Here is a 15,910-nt window from a genome sequence, read left to right as displayed (position 1 = left end):
TAGCTCATTATAAGATAATGCTGACCTATTTCATACTTAAAATGTAATTTGCAAAGAAGTGTAAAATAATTACTCAAAAGCAGCACTTTCAAAACCACCAGTCGCCAAAGTGATACTATAATCCAGTTCCAAAATTGCAACGCACAAGTTCAGCATCAGCACCAGGTGTCATCAGGCAGCTTTTTGGGGTTCAGCACCCTGACAGGGAAGGACTGTCCTGGAGCCCCCCTTTTTTCTGGTGCTCAAGGGGAAGAGCGGAGTCACTGTTTAAAAATCCTACTATGTCCCTGAATGCTTCTATCATAGCAGTTCTCCCTGGGATTGTGGGAAAATTAAGCAGAACTGCTGTTGAAGTGGGGGAAGAGTTGGGGTCTTGGTTAGGTAAGATGCTATTCTGTTCCTTGGCTGCAAAGGCAGCCGGTCTGCCTTCTGTAGGGAAAGTAATGTAGTTTCCTTCTACCATAGGAACAATTTGCCTGGCTTTATTTTACATTAGGTTCAGCTCTGTAGTGCCAGTACACAGAGTTTAGCTCAGGGGTAGCCAACATGTTGCCCTCCATGGTTTTGTTGGACTACAACTCCTATCATTCCAGACCATTGGCCTTGGTAGCAGGAGCTGATGGGAACTGTAGTCCAGCCACATCTGAAGGCACAACACTGGCTAACCCTACCTCAGGTGACCACAACTGGATGACTTTGGGCAGAGTAGTAATTCTTCATAAATAGCAGTGATTAGGAGAGCATGAGTCTTATGATTTGCCACCTTCATTGAGGCAGCTACCCCAAGCTAAACATTTAAATAGCAGTTTCTCCCTCATTTCTGAGCACAATTTGAAGTGTTGCTGTTGACTTTTTAAAGCCCTGTGTACCTTGGGATCCTCTGTACCTGGAGGAACACCTGTTCCCATATAAACCTGCCTGTGTTTTGAGGTCATCAGCAGACTCTCTCCTCCAAGTGCTTCACCATCATAGGTGAAGCAGGTAGCAACCAGGGACAAAGCCATTTGGGCGGTGATGCAAATACTCTCCCCTCTCTCCTAATTTAACATTTTGTAAAGTAACCAATATAAAGGCTGATTGAATTTGAATTGTTTTTTTCTGTATTTATTTTATTGCAATTAATTCTTAACCAACTTGGGAGGAATTTAGCCAAAAGATGGTGATAAAATACAATAACGAAATGGATATATCTCTTTGTCTCTTTTACGTAAATATACAATGACCTTGGTGTTTCTTTCCTATCTTTCAGGTGCCATTACTGCAAGTCTTCCTGTCACGTGTCTTCCCTGCGCATACCATATGCCTGTAAACTGTTATTCCAAGAACTCCAGTCTATGAACATTATACCCAGATTAAAACTGGCCAAGTATAATGAATGAAAGTGTTGAGGAATGAAGGGACAAAATGGCAAGCGGAAATATAATCGGAAAGAGCTGAAGTGGCTTTAGAAGTGCTAAAACCGAATTGGCCCCTAATTCCTTACTGGTTTTTTCTTCTCTCTTTGACTGCGGGACAATGCTGAAGAAGAACAGTTGGAAGCTGTTAGCGCAAAGACTCAGGCAGTGTTTATCTGTGGCACTAAGCTAGGTGCCCCTTCCACCAAGGCACTGGGACTATGCAAACTCTGTTTCCACTTCAAATGGATGGAAGCACTGCAGATCAGCCATGCTTAGTGGATTGCTTCCTTTGTCAACACAGTATTTAAATATGTGCATAAACTTAAGAGTGGGAACACAGTATTGAAATCAATAGGATTTCAAGGAACAGTTTTGCAGAGTCTTAACTGGTGCACAGTTTGGGATTAGTGTAACTGTTTTTGCACAATGTTTGGGTTTTTTCAATGAATTAAAAATTTCAGTTACATTTTTCAGGTCTTGCGCTTTTGTGGTGTAGCAATACTGAGATCCTATTAAGAGTGTCAGCCGTAGGTTCAAATCAGAGGGGGAATAGTTTTACAGAGCTCTCCAAATATAGTGCTTTAAGGAGGATATGTTGAAATAACTTACCACCTTGTTCTTGTCTGTTTTGTGATCTTATCATAGCTACTTGCTTGGAAATGCTGGACATTCAAGTCCTTCTGTGGCACATTCCCACACATTCATACCTATCAATGGGTGTCTGTGACAGCCGCCTCCCAGCACCCTGGGTCCCGTGCTTCCAGGGGAAAGAAGATCTGGCCACAGCAGAGTACGCACCCGTGTCTTGCACCCTTTTAATAACTTGCTGGGGGAAATTCTCTCTGCTAGTGTGCCCTTTCTTCAACAGCCTAAACTCTAGCCTTGGGTCTCCCTGAAGTCTCTCAAAGTAGCACAGTTTATGGTTTCCAGACATGAGGTTGTTTACAATAAGCTGAGGCCACACAGGTTTATGAAACAGGTCAATGGTATACTAAGTTGGGAAAAAAATACAGAGTTTCAAGGAAAAATGCAAATTCGGCAAATTCCCCAGTGGAGCAAAATAACAAAATAAAGTAGATTAAAGCACCAGCCACTTTCCCTGAACATAAACTAGCCCTCACTTTACCAGACTCTCCTTTCTTCCAAGCTTACAGAGCATTTTCTTCTTATGCTAGACCCACCTCCAGCCTGGCTCCCTTTTCTATATCCTTTCTCTACCTGCTCCCTGCCAATCACATGCTCTGCCCCTTGAGCTGCAGGCTTCAGGAAATTTGTGGCTTTTAATTTTCCCCACTCTCGGACAAGAGATCTCCCATTTTTCACATACACAATGAAGTTCTACTGAGCCCCAAAGCAGATCAGGCTTCACACATTAACTCTAAACTCCTCAAATCAAGAAAGAGATGTAGCAGACAACAAAGATGCAAATTCCCATATGATTTGCATCAGTCCATCATACAAGGCCCATTCAAATAGTGCAGTAAGTTCCCATTCCTTCACAGGGCCAATTGAGCAGAACACCAGCTTGAAGTTCCCCACACATTTATCATTACTCCCTTGTTATTGGCCCCATGCTTCTGAAAATGCTACTTTTCCAGAGACATCTGCATGATGTATGCCATATTCGTAATTAACCACAGAGAGCGAAGCAAATTTCTTAGTTTTCCTGTCCACACAAACTGAACTTTAAAGGTGCCTGGACCCATTTGCCTAGAATTTGGCAGGCTTTATCCAGTTTGTAGGGGCTACTATGCCTGCAGATTGTCGGGGGGGGGGGGGGGGGCGGGGAGAGTTGCAGCTATTTTTGATTCCCCATAATGGGGGGGGGGGGGGATGCAGCAGATTCAGGCCCTGAGGCTCCAAAGTGTTTCGTACCAGAGCAAGCTGCTTTCCAAAGTGCTGAACTGATCTGAATCTAGTCGTGTAGCTACTGCATACCCTGACTATCTGTGCTAGTGACATTAGGAAATATCTCTGTAAGGTCCTGGGAAACAAGTGTGGGTAAGAAGCTGAAGCTGAGGACATTCTAAGATAGCATTTTTAGAAATGCTATCTGTTCTGTCCACTTTGTTGTTGTTTAAAAGGTAAAGGTACCCCTGCCCGTACGGGCCAGTCTTGACAGACTCTAGGGTTGTGCGCCCATCTCACTTAAAGAGGCCAAGGGCCAGCGCTGTCCGGAGACACATCCGGGTCACGTGGCCAGCGTGACATCGCTGCTCTGGCGAGCCAGAGCCGCACACGGAAACATCGTTTGCCTTCCCGCTAGTAAGCGGTCCCTATTTATCTACTTGCACCCAGGGGTGCTTTCGAACTGCTAGGTTGGCAGGCACTGGGACCGAACAGCGGGAGCGCACCCCGCCGCGGGGATTCGAACCGCCGACCTTTCGATCGGCAAGCCCTAGGCACTGAGGCTTTAACCCACAGCGCCACCCGCGTCCCTGTTGTTGTTTAGTCGTGTCCAATTCTTCGTGACCCCATGGACCAGAGCATGCCAGGCGCTCCTGTCTTCCACTGCCCCCCGCAGTTTGGTCAAACTCACGTTGGTAGCTTCAAGAACACTGTCCAACCATCTCGTTCTCTGTCGTCCCCTTCTCCTTGTGCCCTCAATTTTCCCCAGCATCAGGGTCTTTTCCAGGGAGTCTTCTCTTCTCATGAGGTAGCCAAAGTATTGGAGTCTCAGCTTCACTATCTGTCCTTCCAGTGAGTACTCAGGGCTGATTTCCTTCAGAATGGATAAGTTTGATCTTCTTGCAGAGGCTGCTAAAACAGATAGGTGTATATTAACTAGATAGGTGGTACCAGGATGAAGAGTTCAGATCCGTAAGGCACTGGGGAGCATTTTGGGACCAGCTGGGTCTCTACAAAAGAGATGCGCTGTGGTGGCACTAGACTGTTGGCACTTAACTTCACAAAAGCCATTTGAAATGTTTTATAATTTTGTAAACCACTTCGAGGAGTGGGGTTTTTTATTTTAACAATGAAGCAGTATGTAAATTTTGGTAAATAAATAAATGTGAAAGAAGAATAGAACCAGAGTCAGAAAAGATCTTAAAGACCATCCAGTCTAACTGTTTATTGATGCAAGAAAACCAGTACTACGGTATTGCTAATAGGTGGCTGCCCAGCCCCTGCATTAAAACCTCTACCCAAGAAGAGCCTATCACTTTCTGCAGCAACTTGTTCCATTGTTGAGCAGCTTATACCATCAATAAGTTTCCCCCCTAATGTTTAGTCTCAATCCTTTCTCTTTGTAATTTGAACCCCCTGAGTAAGGGGCTACTCATTCTGGAGCAAAAGAAAACAAACTTGCTCCATTATCTATGTGGCAGCCCTTCCAAGTATTTGAAGACAGCTATGCTATCGCCTCTTAATCATCTCTAGTCCAAGCTAAATACACCCAACTCCTTCAACCTATTCTCATAAGAGCTGGACTTCAGATCCCTCCTCATTTGTTGACGTCACACTCCAGGCACAGAGATAAGCCAGAGGAAGAGGTCCCTTAATAACACAAACATAATAACCAGGTTATGGATTAATAAATAAAATGAATGGTGAATTAATAAAATGTATATACAATAAAAGATTCAGCCTAATATAAAAGAATGTAATGCAAATACATATAAATCCAAAACACACAACTAATTCTCAACAAGGTACAACAGCCAGTATAATTAATAAAGTTAATATCCATATATGAAACTAATTCCATGCATCAGTAGAGTTGAAATACAAATTTCATGCAGTAGTACAGTTAATATTGATGAAAACTCCAGAATGTATTTTTGTTTCAGTACTTCCTCAGAAACTACTGTAATAAATGGCAGCCAAGCTTGACTCTTCCCAAGATATCACTGAATACATAGCAATGTTAAAAAAAAGAAAAGATTAATTAATAAAACCGGGAAGCTACCCTCCAGACACCTTCCAGTTTGTTGATATCCTCCTTAAACTCTGGCATCCAGATCTGAACTCCAGCTGAGCAGAACAGAGAAGTGCTATTACAATTGGCAAGCTGGAAATCCAAAATTGCATTAGCCTTTTTAGCTGCCACACCACACTGCTGGCTCACGTTTCATTTGTGGTCTACTAAGAAAGTGTTTTGAAACTGTCAGGAGCTGGAGAGCATCTGATGCAGCTGAATTGATCCCCAGCCACTCTTGAGCAGCTTGCAGCACATATAAAAAACAAAACATCAAACATTAAAAAAGAGAATATCCTATACAGGCAACAAACCAACCAATAAATCAATAGAAACCAATAATAACAACAACAATAATAAACAGTTTAAAGTTATATCCAAATTAAAATAACTGCCAACCCCAACTAAACATTTAACTAGCCCCAGCCTGACAAAAACAAAACAGAGGTACCAAAATTAGACCTGCATTAAACATTGTAAAACACTTTAGCCAGTTTCCCCAACCCAAGGGTTGTTCCAGCAATGTCCCAGTGGTCTCCCAGGAGCCTCTTTTGGCTTTTCAGGATGAGTCTGGGACACGTCCCCCAGGCCAGGTGGAAATGGGCCTTGCAGCAGGGAGCAGTCTTCCTTCCAGCACTCACGGCAGCAGCAGTGTGTAAATGTTTTAAATTATCAGGTTCAAGCTTAGAAAGAATCATGCAAAACAAATGACAACTCTTTAAAGAGACAGAAGTTGAAGGGAAAATGTGAGTGCTTACTAATACAGCGGTACTTCGGGTTACATACGCTTCAGGTTACATATGCTTCAGGTTACAGACTCCGCTAACCCAGAAATAGTACCTCGGGTTAAGAACTTTGCTTTAGAATGAGAACAGAAATCGTGCTCTGGCAGCGCGGCGGCAGCAGGAGGCCCCATTAGCTAAAGTGGTGCTTCAGGTTAAGAACAGTTTCAGGTTAAGAACGGACCTCCGGAAGGAATTAAGTACTTAACCCAAGGTACCTCTGTAGAATGTCAGAAACTTGGTAAAACGCTGATAATTATTGAATGAGGATTAGAAGGCTAACATGAACCAACTGTTTAGTCAGGCTAAACCAGCCTTTTACAGTGCAACCTTATCAAATTGAATAAGGTTTACCTCTGAATAGGCATGTATAAGATTGCACAGGACGAATTTGTCAGTTTCAGTTTCTCATTTTTTCAATCTTAAATACAGTACAGTTCTGCACTTTTCCAGCCTAGGGACTTTTTAAAGTCCTCATGAAAATTTATCAGCATTTTAGGGCACACTTCCCCTAATGTCCACATTTTTGCATGCAATTTTTCCTAATATGCACATTTATACAAATCAGTCTTCCAAATAGAACGCCTTCATGTATGTTATTTTCGGTAATTAATGCACTTTTATGCACTCTTCCCCCTACCATATGGATTTTTGTAGACATTGCCTGGCTGGGGGGCTGCATTTCAAATTCAGAGAGGTTAAAATGTCGAAGGAAAGTCGTGTTTCAGTTTGCGCAAAGTGTGAATCAGAGAGGTTCACCTATGACTGTGAACGGAATCGCCTTTCTCCTCCATCGCTAACTGTTAATTAACTGGATTTCTGTCCAGTGACTTTTCTCAGATAGTTGATAGAGATGGGATGGCCTGAAGAATGCTTCAGGATCTTGCGGTATCAACACAATGAGCTGTGGTGGGCAAAATGTTGGCCACCAGAGTTTTTGTTCCCAGTCCAGCGTCTTTATCACTTTGTATTCCAGTGTCCAGGCAAAGCTGTTTACCAGAAATGTTATTCAATGTGAAGGTCACTAGGATGTTAGTCCAGCTGAGATGCTGAATGCAGTTTGTGTCCTGTCCTAGCCAAATCCTCACTTTGCTGTTGGAAGTAATGACCACCTTTATAAATTATTTTCCAAAGTGGTGCCCTTAGTCTGCAAACAGACTTTTTTTACTAGCTTGAATTACTGCACTAGAATAAAGAGGCTGTTGGCATTCCTGAATTTAATGTACTATAAATGTTGAGGAATTAAACGAGTTTATATTTTTAAAAAAGAAAAAAGGAGCGGTGAGCTTGACAGTAAAAGTCTGAACAGTCCTAACTCACTGCATGCAGGAGCAGCAGATATTATTTCATAGGTGGGTTATTTTTTATGAAATGCAGTACTTCACAAGACTACGTCACAAACGAAACATTGGTAAGGGGGGAAGCCATTAATGCAATGCTAATAATATATGCAAAAAACAGACAGAAGTTAAATATCATAAAAGCTATATTAAAAGCACCACACAAAAGGTTGTTATCAGAAAATATATATATACAGTATAAAGCAAAAAAAAAAAACAGAATATAGAAAAAGCTTTTAAATAACTTGATCCAATAATGAAACCTAAACTGATTTAATCTTAGGAGCATAGAGGTCTGCCATGTAAGAAGTCAGATTGTTGGTCCATCTAGCTCAGTATTGCCTACCTACACAGGATAGTTTCAGTCAGGTGTCTTTCACAGCCTTAAGAGATGCTGGAGACTGGACGTAGGACCTTTTGCATGCAGATCAGATGCTCTGCAGATCAGCTATGGGCCTTCCCCTGCTGATAAAGGAAAGCAGTAACTAGAAAATGAGTCCCCCCACTCACCCTATGTTACGTGCTCATCAAATTATCCATTGATATTATTAGGGGCATCTGATCTTCTGGGTGATTATGAAGATTACCTGCTTTCTCCCCAATGTTACACAGTCTGCAAAAGTGTCTTTGCAGAGCTTGGTGTGTAAGCCTTCTACAGCAGCATTGTTGAGATGGGGTGTCCTGGCTTTCTCAAGAATGCAAGGTATTTGATGTGTGGGTGAGGTTGAGATGCAAATAACTTGTGGGCTCTCTTTGCTTCCCTGCAGCACTACAAGGCTGTCTGAACATATATCAGATGGCACAAGACCTGACAACTGACTTAGAGGCCTTTCCCCACACTTGAGGATGCAGAGCTATGTTCTCATTTTATATTCACAACAGCTTTGCAGAATTTGGACAGGGTGACCTGCCCATAGACACTGGGGACCCGGCTGGGAAATACTTTTCCCCCAGCTGCCACTTCCATGTAGCTTTAGCAGCAATTCCTCACCCCACCAGCCATTCATAATGGATGCTCTTGAGTGATACTACTTCATTGCTGTATCATAGTGCAAAATGTACTGGCAGAAGCTGCCAAGCTCAGTATTATAGTTGCCATAGACCCTAACCCTAACCCTCAGAAAAGGAGAACAAAATAAAGAATATATTTTAAAAAAAAATAAAATTGTGGGCTGTGTTCTACCAGGTTGATTGAGAACTGAGACACACACACCCCTTTCAGAAGTTATTTCCCCATGCATTTGCATGGAGATAGGAATGTGATTGTGAGCACCAGAGGTGGATTTAAGGGGGCGCAGCCTAAATCCGCATTGCACTGGGCATGGATCCACAGGGTCGCGGCAGGAGGCTCTGCAACTATTATGTAGAATGGAAGGTGAGAGGCAGAATTTTGGTGTTGCACAGGGCGCTGCTGAAATTTGAAACCCCAAGGTCCTCCACCGCACCCATATCCTTATTTACATTGCTTCTACCCTCCAACCCACCCACTGGATGGAAGGTGTGAAGGGGATGTGTTCATGCAAGTTCATCTGAATATGCACAGGCTCCTTCCTGTGGTCCAGAACTCTGCCAGGTCAGGATGCCCAACCTTGTAAAAGAGCCTACGTGCGTTCAGACAAATGCATGTAGCCTGAGGTCCCTCTTTCAGTGGTCGGGTTGAGATCCCACCACTCAGTGTGCAAAGGCTGGAGCCACAGGGATGCCACACAGGGAGCCCCATGCTTTCAGTTCCAGTTCCAGTCAGTAACTATCCCTCCCGAAGAGCCAGTCAGTGCTTTGAAGCACAGGAGGCTTGTCCATTAGGGTGAATGGGGTGCTGCACAACCTTCAGTCTGCCCTCAGCCAGTCCTCACCTGCCAGCTGCCTCATGTACAACCAATCAGAGAATTGGTCTGCCTCCTTTTGGTTCTGGCTTCCCCTATTGGCTGATCTCCCTGGCTTTTACCCCACCAATCCCAATGGGCACCAGCCACTGCTGTTCTGAAGGACTGCGGAAGGACTTCCAGAACTGCACTGAGAGCTTCAGCAGAGACCATGGCTAGCTACCAGCCAAGGTTGCTGATTGGCTGTTCTGTGCCACTCTGGTTCTGGTATCTGGTGCATGGACGACCACCCTGCTCTTCCTGGTCATCACCCAACACTCACTCTATCACATCACACTGGTTCTCCTAAAGAAGGAAGGTGGTGGCCTGCTTAGCTTGGTATGGCTTCCTGTGCCTACAGCAGAAGTAGGCAACATTTTGCCTGTTTGACCCATCTTGGCACTGGGTGGGCCCTGAGTTGGTGCTGAGCAGAGCCAAAGAAAACACACCCTCTTAAGTATCTCAGGAAAGAAAGAGAGGAAAAAAGAGTATGGGGTGGTGGTAATTCAAACTCCTTCCATCCTCCTTGTCATCTGCATGAAATCTGCTTGAGGGCCGCATGGGTCCCCAGGGGGCAGGGGCTGCCAACTCTTGGCGCACAAGGTCCATTGAAAAAGATGACCAATGTAAGGTTACATGAGATGTTTTGGGAACTCAGGAAAACTCCTCCGTAAAGCTATTTGGATATACAGTATTATCATTCATGAATAATGAATGGCTCCAGGTCATTTTCTGCCTGTCCTGCTGGGGCATTGCCCAGCAATGCAGACATGTGCCCACCTAGCCAGGGTTCGACAACAGAGGGCACCTTGGGTGCCTTCTCCACCTGCCAATGCTGCTCCCTCCACTTCCATCAGCAGCTTCTGTTTCTTTCAAAGCATTAATCCAATAGGAGACCCCCAGAACACTATGACATTTATTTTTCTCCTTGATCGCAAGTGTTTTCTATCTCCTCCCTGTGATATCAGAGAGTTTGCTGCTGCTGCTTTTTCTGTTTTAAACCACCTCATTGGAATTTATGATCCAGACATCCCCTCTGGCTTTTTCTTCCATTCTGACTCCAGCTTCTCTATTTAACTTTGCCCCCCAGGACTTTGATCTGCAAATTTCCACCGGCCTTTCTTTCCTACCCCTCGTTAGTTTTTTTGTGTGTGTTTTTTTTACTTTTTAAATATTGTAAAAGCATGTAGCGAATTTGCTCCAAACCGTTTTGAATCCCTCCAAAGGTTTCCATATGCTGCATTTGGGGCTTGGGGTGTGATGGGGGAATGTGGGCATGGTGTGTGTGTGTGTGTGTGTGTGTGTGTGTGTGTGTTTTCCTGCCTTAAAGAGAATCTAGGGAGAGGAGGGGAGGAGAGAGTGGCTTCCTCCCTCCCTTTTTTAAACCATGTTGGCTCTGTCCATGGTCAAAGTAATTCAGCCGTAATCCCCTTTTCTCTTCCTCTCCTAGCCTTCCATTCATATTCTAATCACAGCTTTCCCTTCTCTCGAAACCAGCCACTTTATCAGAGCTCCAGTTTTGCTACTCGCTTGAGCCCTTCCCAGCACACAGAGAGACGCCTTCAGAAGAAACGGGCAACTTTCCTCCCATCTTCCCCCACCAGCCTGCACGCATCTCTGCCTCCAAACAACCCTGCGAGAGGGGGGAAAGTCTCTGGGAAATCTTCGGACCTCCGGAGGGATGGGATCAGCATCTATCTCTTCCCCTCCCGGGAACACACGCACTAACGTCTTCCTTACTCTAATAACCGAAAGAGAAGAAAAGAAGCGCTTAGATTTATCCCAGTGATGATGGAGAGACGGGTTGGTTTCCTGCTCCCGTGTGCATTTAGGGCCTCTTCACACGTTACACCCCAGCAATACTCTAGTCTGGAAGCCCATTTCTGTGATGTTTGAGAAAACAAATCTGCAGCGTTCACATTTCGATGGGCATCTTTAAAAAGATTGTAAATGTGTGAACAGTTTACACCTAGCATGGACTCCTTAGTCCAGAAACAACCTGCGCTTCCAAGATGCTCTGAGCGATTCCCTAAGAAAAGGAGGTCTAACATAGTCTTTACATGCCCCCAAACAGTGCCCGAGAGAGAGAGATCTAAGCCAATTTTGATCTCAGTCTGCAAGGAGCCAAAAGCTGGGTGGTGGATGGGGGAGCAGTGGAAGAAGAGGGGGCGTCTCTCTCTCTCTCTCTCTCTCTCTCGAACTTTAACCAAGACAAACGTTCCCTAATGGCAAGTGGGGAGGAGGGAGAGGCAGCCGGGGAAAGGGGGGGGGGGGAGTGTCGGGCTTGCGTAGATCTGAAGCCCCCCTCGCTGGGGGAGCGCTTTTCTTATTCAAAACAGTGGCACAATGGGGTTCACATTGAGCCTTGCCACATCCCCATCTGACTAGCAGCCATTCATCAGGCTGGCCGGCCTATCAATGACATTTCTCCCATCAGGGCTCCTATAAAATGACGCTTTTTCCCATGAAACATCCGCAAACATTTTGACGGCTCTGGCGTTGCCCTGTTGGATTTACTGAGGATCTCTCCCTCTCTCTCTCTCTCTTCTCCCCCTTCCTTCTCTCTCTCTTTCTCTCCCCCCTCTCCCCCCCTTTCTAACCTCCACCACCCCCACCACCCCCCACACCAGCACACCTCCTTCTCCCTCTTTTCTTTCGCCGGCATCTCTGAGCAAAAACAGGGGAACTCCACAAAACTTCAGGACTTTGGGGGCTCCTGCACTGTCCATGGGAACAGCATGCATTGTGGGTTGCTGGAGGAACCTGACATGGATTCCACAGGTCAGTCCGAAGCCGTCGGGGCGGCAGGGAACAGACTCCGTCCGTCTTTTTTTGCGCCCAAAGTTTGGCAGGGATCAAGGCGAGAGAGGGATCCACAGGGAAGCGCGGCGCGCTGGCCTGGGGGCCATGGGATCCCTCCTAATTTAGCCGCTTCCGCTCGAGGGGATGCGCCTGGGTGTGGATCCCCAAGGGCTGGGGAAGATTCACTGGTTGTCACTGGAAGGGGGGGGGGGGCCGATCCGAGGCACGTGGACTCGGAAGACTTGCTCTCGAGGGAGGGTGCCTGGGCTTGCAGAAGCCCCCCATCTCCCAGATCCAGGTGGGCAGGATCGAGCTGGGCAACCTCTCATTTGAAGGAATGCGAGCAGAATCGAATGAGCAGAATTGATTTATTTTTTTTTGAGGGATTGGCGAAGTTAAATTTTGGGGTGCTGGAGCGCAGCTTGCGAAGTGGGGGGTTAGTTTGGGGGTGTTCGTCGCAATTCAAACGTCTTGGGGCGCAGAGCTTTGAGATCAGCTGGGCGGGGGGGGGGGCGGTTAGTCCTGACTAGGAGCTGGGCCGGGCCTGGGGACTAGGAGGCTGCTTCATAACGGGGGACGATGAGGCCCGTTTTGATACTGAGCCCCTTCCCAAAGGGCTGAAATTCCGAGATTTTAGTCCTCGTCTCCTGCCAAGTTCGGGGGCTATCGGCCTGGGACGGCTTTTTAGGATGGAAATTGCCCTAACTTTAATAATGATAATGATATTATTATTATTATTATTATTGTTATTATTATTATTATTAATAATTGTCATTACTATTTCTGGGTTGGATTTCAAGTTTCTAGGCCCTCTAAACTCCCACCATCATCTGCACATCCCAAACTCCCCTCTGTTTTCCCTTGGAAGGGAAAGCCTCCGTCCTTGCTGTGCATCTTCGTCCCAGGGGAATGTGCTTAGAATTTCACCCTTAACCTCTCTCCCGGCCCCCTTTAATATCGACTGATGGTTCCTATCCAGTTTGAATTCTGTTTACACGGTGGGAGGTGTGTGGAATCCTCGTCCCCATCTGTTCTGGGCTCCCCCTGCGCTGCTCAAGATCCTGGCAGCAAAGGTGAGGATCCCGCGCTTCACATGTGGGGCGTCTCGCTGGAGAGACACCTGTGACTCTGCCGGGGCCTGTGCCGAGGGCGATGTGGGCTCCCTCGGGGCAGAGAGAGGGAAAGAGAAAGAGAGAGGTTCGAGGCTGCACTGTGACTTACAGGCTGCAATCCTATGCAGTACACACTGACCTGGAAGCAGCAGGCTCCATGGCCCTCGATCGGGCTTACTTCCGAGTAGACCTCCCTAGGATCGCGCGGCCTCGTCCGGGGACTGCGGAGCCCGAGAAGCCCGAGGAGATCTGGAAACTGCAGGTGCCGCCTCGCCCAAGAGATGGGGCGGCCATCGCCCTCCCTCCTCTCTTGAACTTTTTTTAAAAAGTTGCATCGAGGGTGGCACTTTTCTACTGCGGTGTTAATTTTTGTAATCTTTTTATAGCATTTATTAGTAATTAATAAATTACTTATTCATTACTACGAAATAAACATCCCCGCCCGCTCTCCTTGGATTGCTGACTTTGGAGCGACTCCCTAGAAGTCACCACGGGACTGTCCTTCCACGAGGCCCTCGCAGTTTTGTTTTTAGGGTTTGTTTAAATATATATATATGATTTCTTTCCCTTTAAGCACTGAAGTTTAAAGTTGGGTCCAGCTGTGAACTTCTTTTTGGGGAGGAAAAGAGAGGTCAATCAAAACAAAACAAAAAGGCGCTTGAGCGACGGATTCTCTTAGAAAACGCGCCTGCTTGGAAGAAGCCGAGTAGGCCGGAGAGACTGGAGGAAAACTCGGGGGTCAGGCCCATGTCTCTCCCCCTCCCCAAGCGCTACCGAGGCCAAGCCGGCAGCCAACGTGCTCCCCAGAGACACGGGGGGAGAAAGAGTTTTAGGCCCCCAGAAGCCAGTCGGGAGAGTGCGCGTGAGGAGGGGAGAAGCGAGGCACCCGGAGGGGCTGTTTGGCGAGCCCGGCCTCGGCCCTCTTGTTTTAGGGGTGGCGTCCCTAACAGCTCGGCTCTCTAACTTTAAAGGGGGGGAAAGGAAAGAATGGTATAAGGTACAGTTTTGTTTTAAAGCATTTCCTATATTTAAAAAATATACTTTGAACGGACTGAGTGGGAGCGAAGAAAGAAAAGTGTCTCCACTTAAGGGTTCCCCGCTTCCATTTTAACGTCGGAACCGGGAAGCTAGACCCTGGTGTTCTTAGGACCCTTTTGCGCGCGTTAAGCAATGAACGCGACACTTGGAAGCAGCGAGACTTTCGGGGAAATGGGTGCGGAAAAGCGAGTTCCACGACGGGGCGCGCAGTGGTGGTTTTTGGAGCCATGAACTGCGCCTTTCGTGTAAGTCTCTCCCATACCGACTGCTGGCCCGACTGCTCTAGTGTAAGGCAGCCTCCCGGCCGGGGGACTTGGCCGCGCTCCGGGCCTCGAGGTGGCGGCGGCGGCGGCATTGGCTGCGTGGCCTCGCTCGGTGGCGGAGGACGGCCGACCCCCAAGCGAAGGCCCGGCCGCCCGCTGGCCTTGAAAGGCGCGCCGGGCTGCGCCAACCTTCCCGGGCGGCGCGCCTGATGGAGGGCAGCGGGTTTGATTAAGATAATATTAATCAGAAACCACTTTCGCCTTGCTCAGCAGATGGCAGGGAAAGTGGAGCCTTTGGCGTTGCCCCATTCAGACACCTTCACCTCCTTTTCAGGGGACTTAATCCAATTAGGCTTTCCTCGGACTTTTCAGTTGTTATGTAAAGAATCCCCTTTTTGCGTTTGGGGAGAAATATGGCTTCATTGGAAGCGAAGGGGCGGCGGCGGCTGCGTGTCTTGGGAGGCGGGGGGGGGGTGTAGTCTCGTTTTAATTTTTCCTCGCCATTCACCTCTTCTCCTTAATCGCTTAATGAGGAAATCAGCTGGAACGACGAACTGCCCAGCATTTCGTGGGTTGTGTAAAACTCTAGGAACCCGTTGCAAAAAACCCCCCGTGTCTGTGATTGAAATAATAGAAAACAATAATCTGTCTCTAGAAAGGAAACCAGTTCTTCTGAAGCAGCCCCTGCTCTAAACAAACCCATTCTCTTTTCAAGAACATCTTCAGCAAGGTGCTAAGAGAGAGACCTTGAAACAGATTTACGGTAACCCAAATTTAGGTACAAAGTTGAAATCCATTGGGGAGAACATGCAACAGGTTGGTATTTGAAAGGAAGTTTGCCCAACTTGAATGGATTTGTGGAAACACAATGAAAAGCCTATGGCACTAAATAAAATGGGCATATCTTGCTTTTCACTTTTTTAAAAATAGGAATGTAGAATCATAGAATTGTACAGTTGGAAGGAACCACGATAGATAGATGTACAAATTTAAAATAAGGAAGGCGGGGGATGGGGAGAGTCGATCCACATGCCCAAGTAAATCCCTAAATTAAATCTCTACCAAAGAAATTGTAGGGGAAGGGAGGGAGGGTCGTTTTCTGTTGAGCAGCAGGGAGCAGGGAGCTGAAGACTAATTGAAATAGGCCAGTGGCGGGACTGAGCCCGGCAGTCCAACTGGTGGTCGTCCTCTACAATCCTATGAAGCCTGTTCCCAGGATCCAGAAGCAAAAAAAGGGAAAGTGCCATCAAGTTAATTCCAGTTATATCTCCTTCTGAGAAACTGAAGGAGAACCTATTTTTAACACTTAAACTCCGTTCTGGAAATATTTGCAAACACCTGTGTGCATGCCCAGAGTGCTCCATAGTACCTACCATGTAACAAAATATTGACCTC

At 46.5% G+C, this 15,910-nt stretch overlaps 2 protein-coding genes across 4 annotated transcripts in view; both read left to right on the top strand.

Moving 5' to 3' along the window:
- Nucleotides 1-1,863, top strand: part of POLR3B (RNA polymerase III subunit B) — a 59,659-nt gene extending 57,796 nt beyond the window's left edge. The window contains exon 28 of the mRNA XM_083400199.1: nt 1,250-1,863. Within this exon, the coding sequence (XP_083256325.1) occupies nt 1,250-1,379 (130 nt within the window). The 3' untranslated portion in view covers nt 1,380-1,863. The remainder of the gene's footprint in view (nt 1-1,249) is intronic.
- Nucleotides 1,864-11,549: 9,686 nt separating this feature from the next.
- The window catches only part of RFX4 (regulatory factor X4), a 64,210-nt gene continuing 59,849 nt past the window's right edge, over nt 11,550-15,910 (top strand). The window contains exon 1 of one of the 3 annotated variants that reach the window (XM_083400202.1): nt 11,550-12,081. In XM_083400202.1, the coding sequence (XP_083256328.1) occupies nt 12,039-12,081 (43 nt within the window). In that variant the 5' untranslated portion in view covers nt 11,550-12,038. Of the gene's footprint in view, nt 12,082-14,446; nt 14,498-15,910 lie in introns of those variants that run through there. The other 2 variants (XM_083400200.1, XM_083400204.1) reach the window with 2 other exon arrangements.

The sequence above is a fragment of the Podarcis tiliguerta genome, assembly GCF_965153285.1.
Source record: "Podarcis tiliguerta genome assembly, chromosome: 10".
NCBI classification, from domain to species: domain Eukaryota; kingdom Metazoa; phylum Chordata; class Lepidosauria; order Squamata; family Lacertidae; genus Podarcis; species Podarcis tiliguerta.
This window is presented reverse-complemented; position numbering and strand designations above follow the sequence as displayed.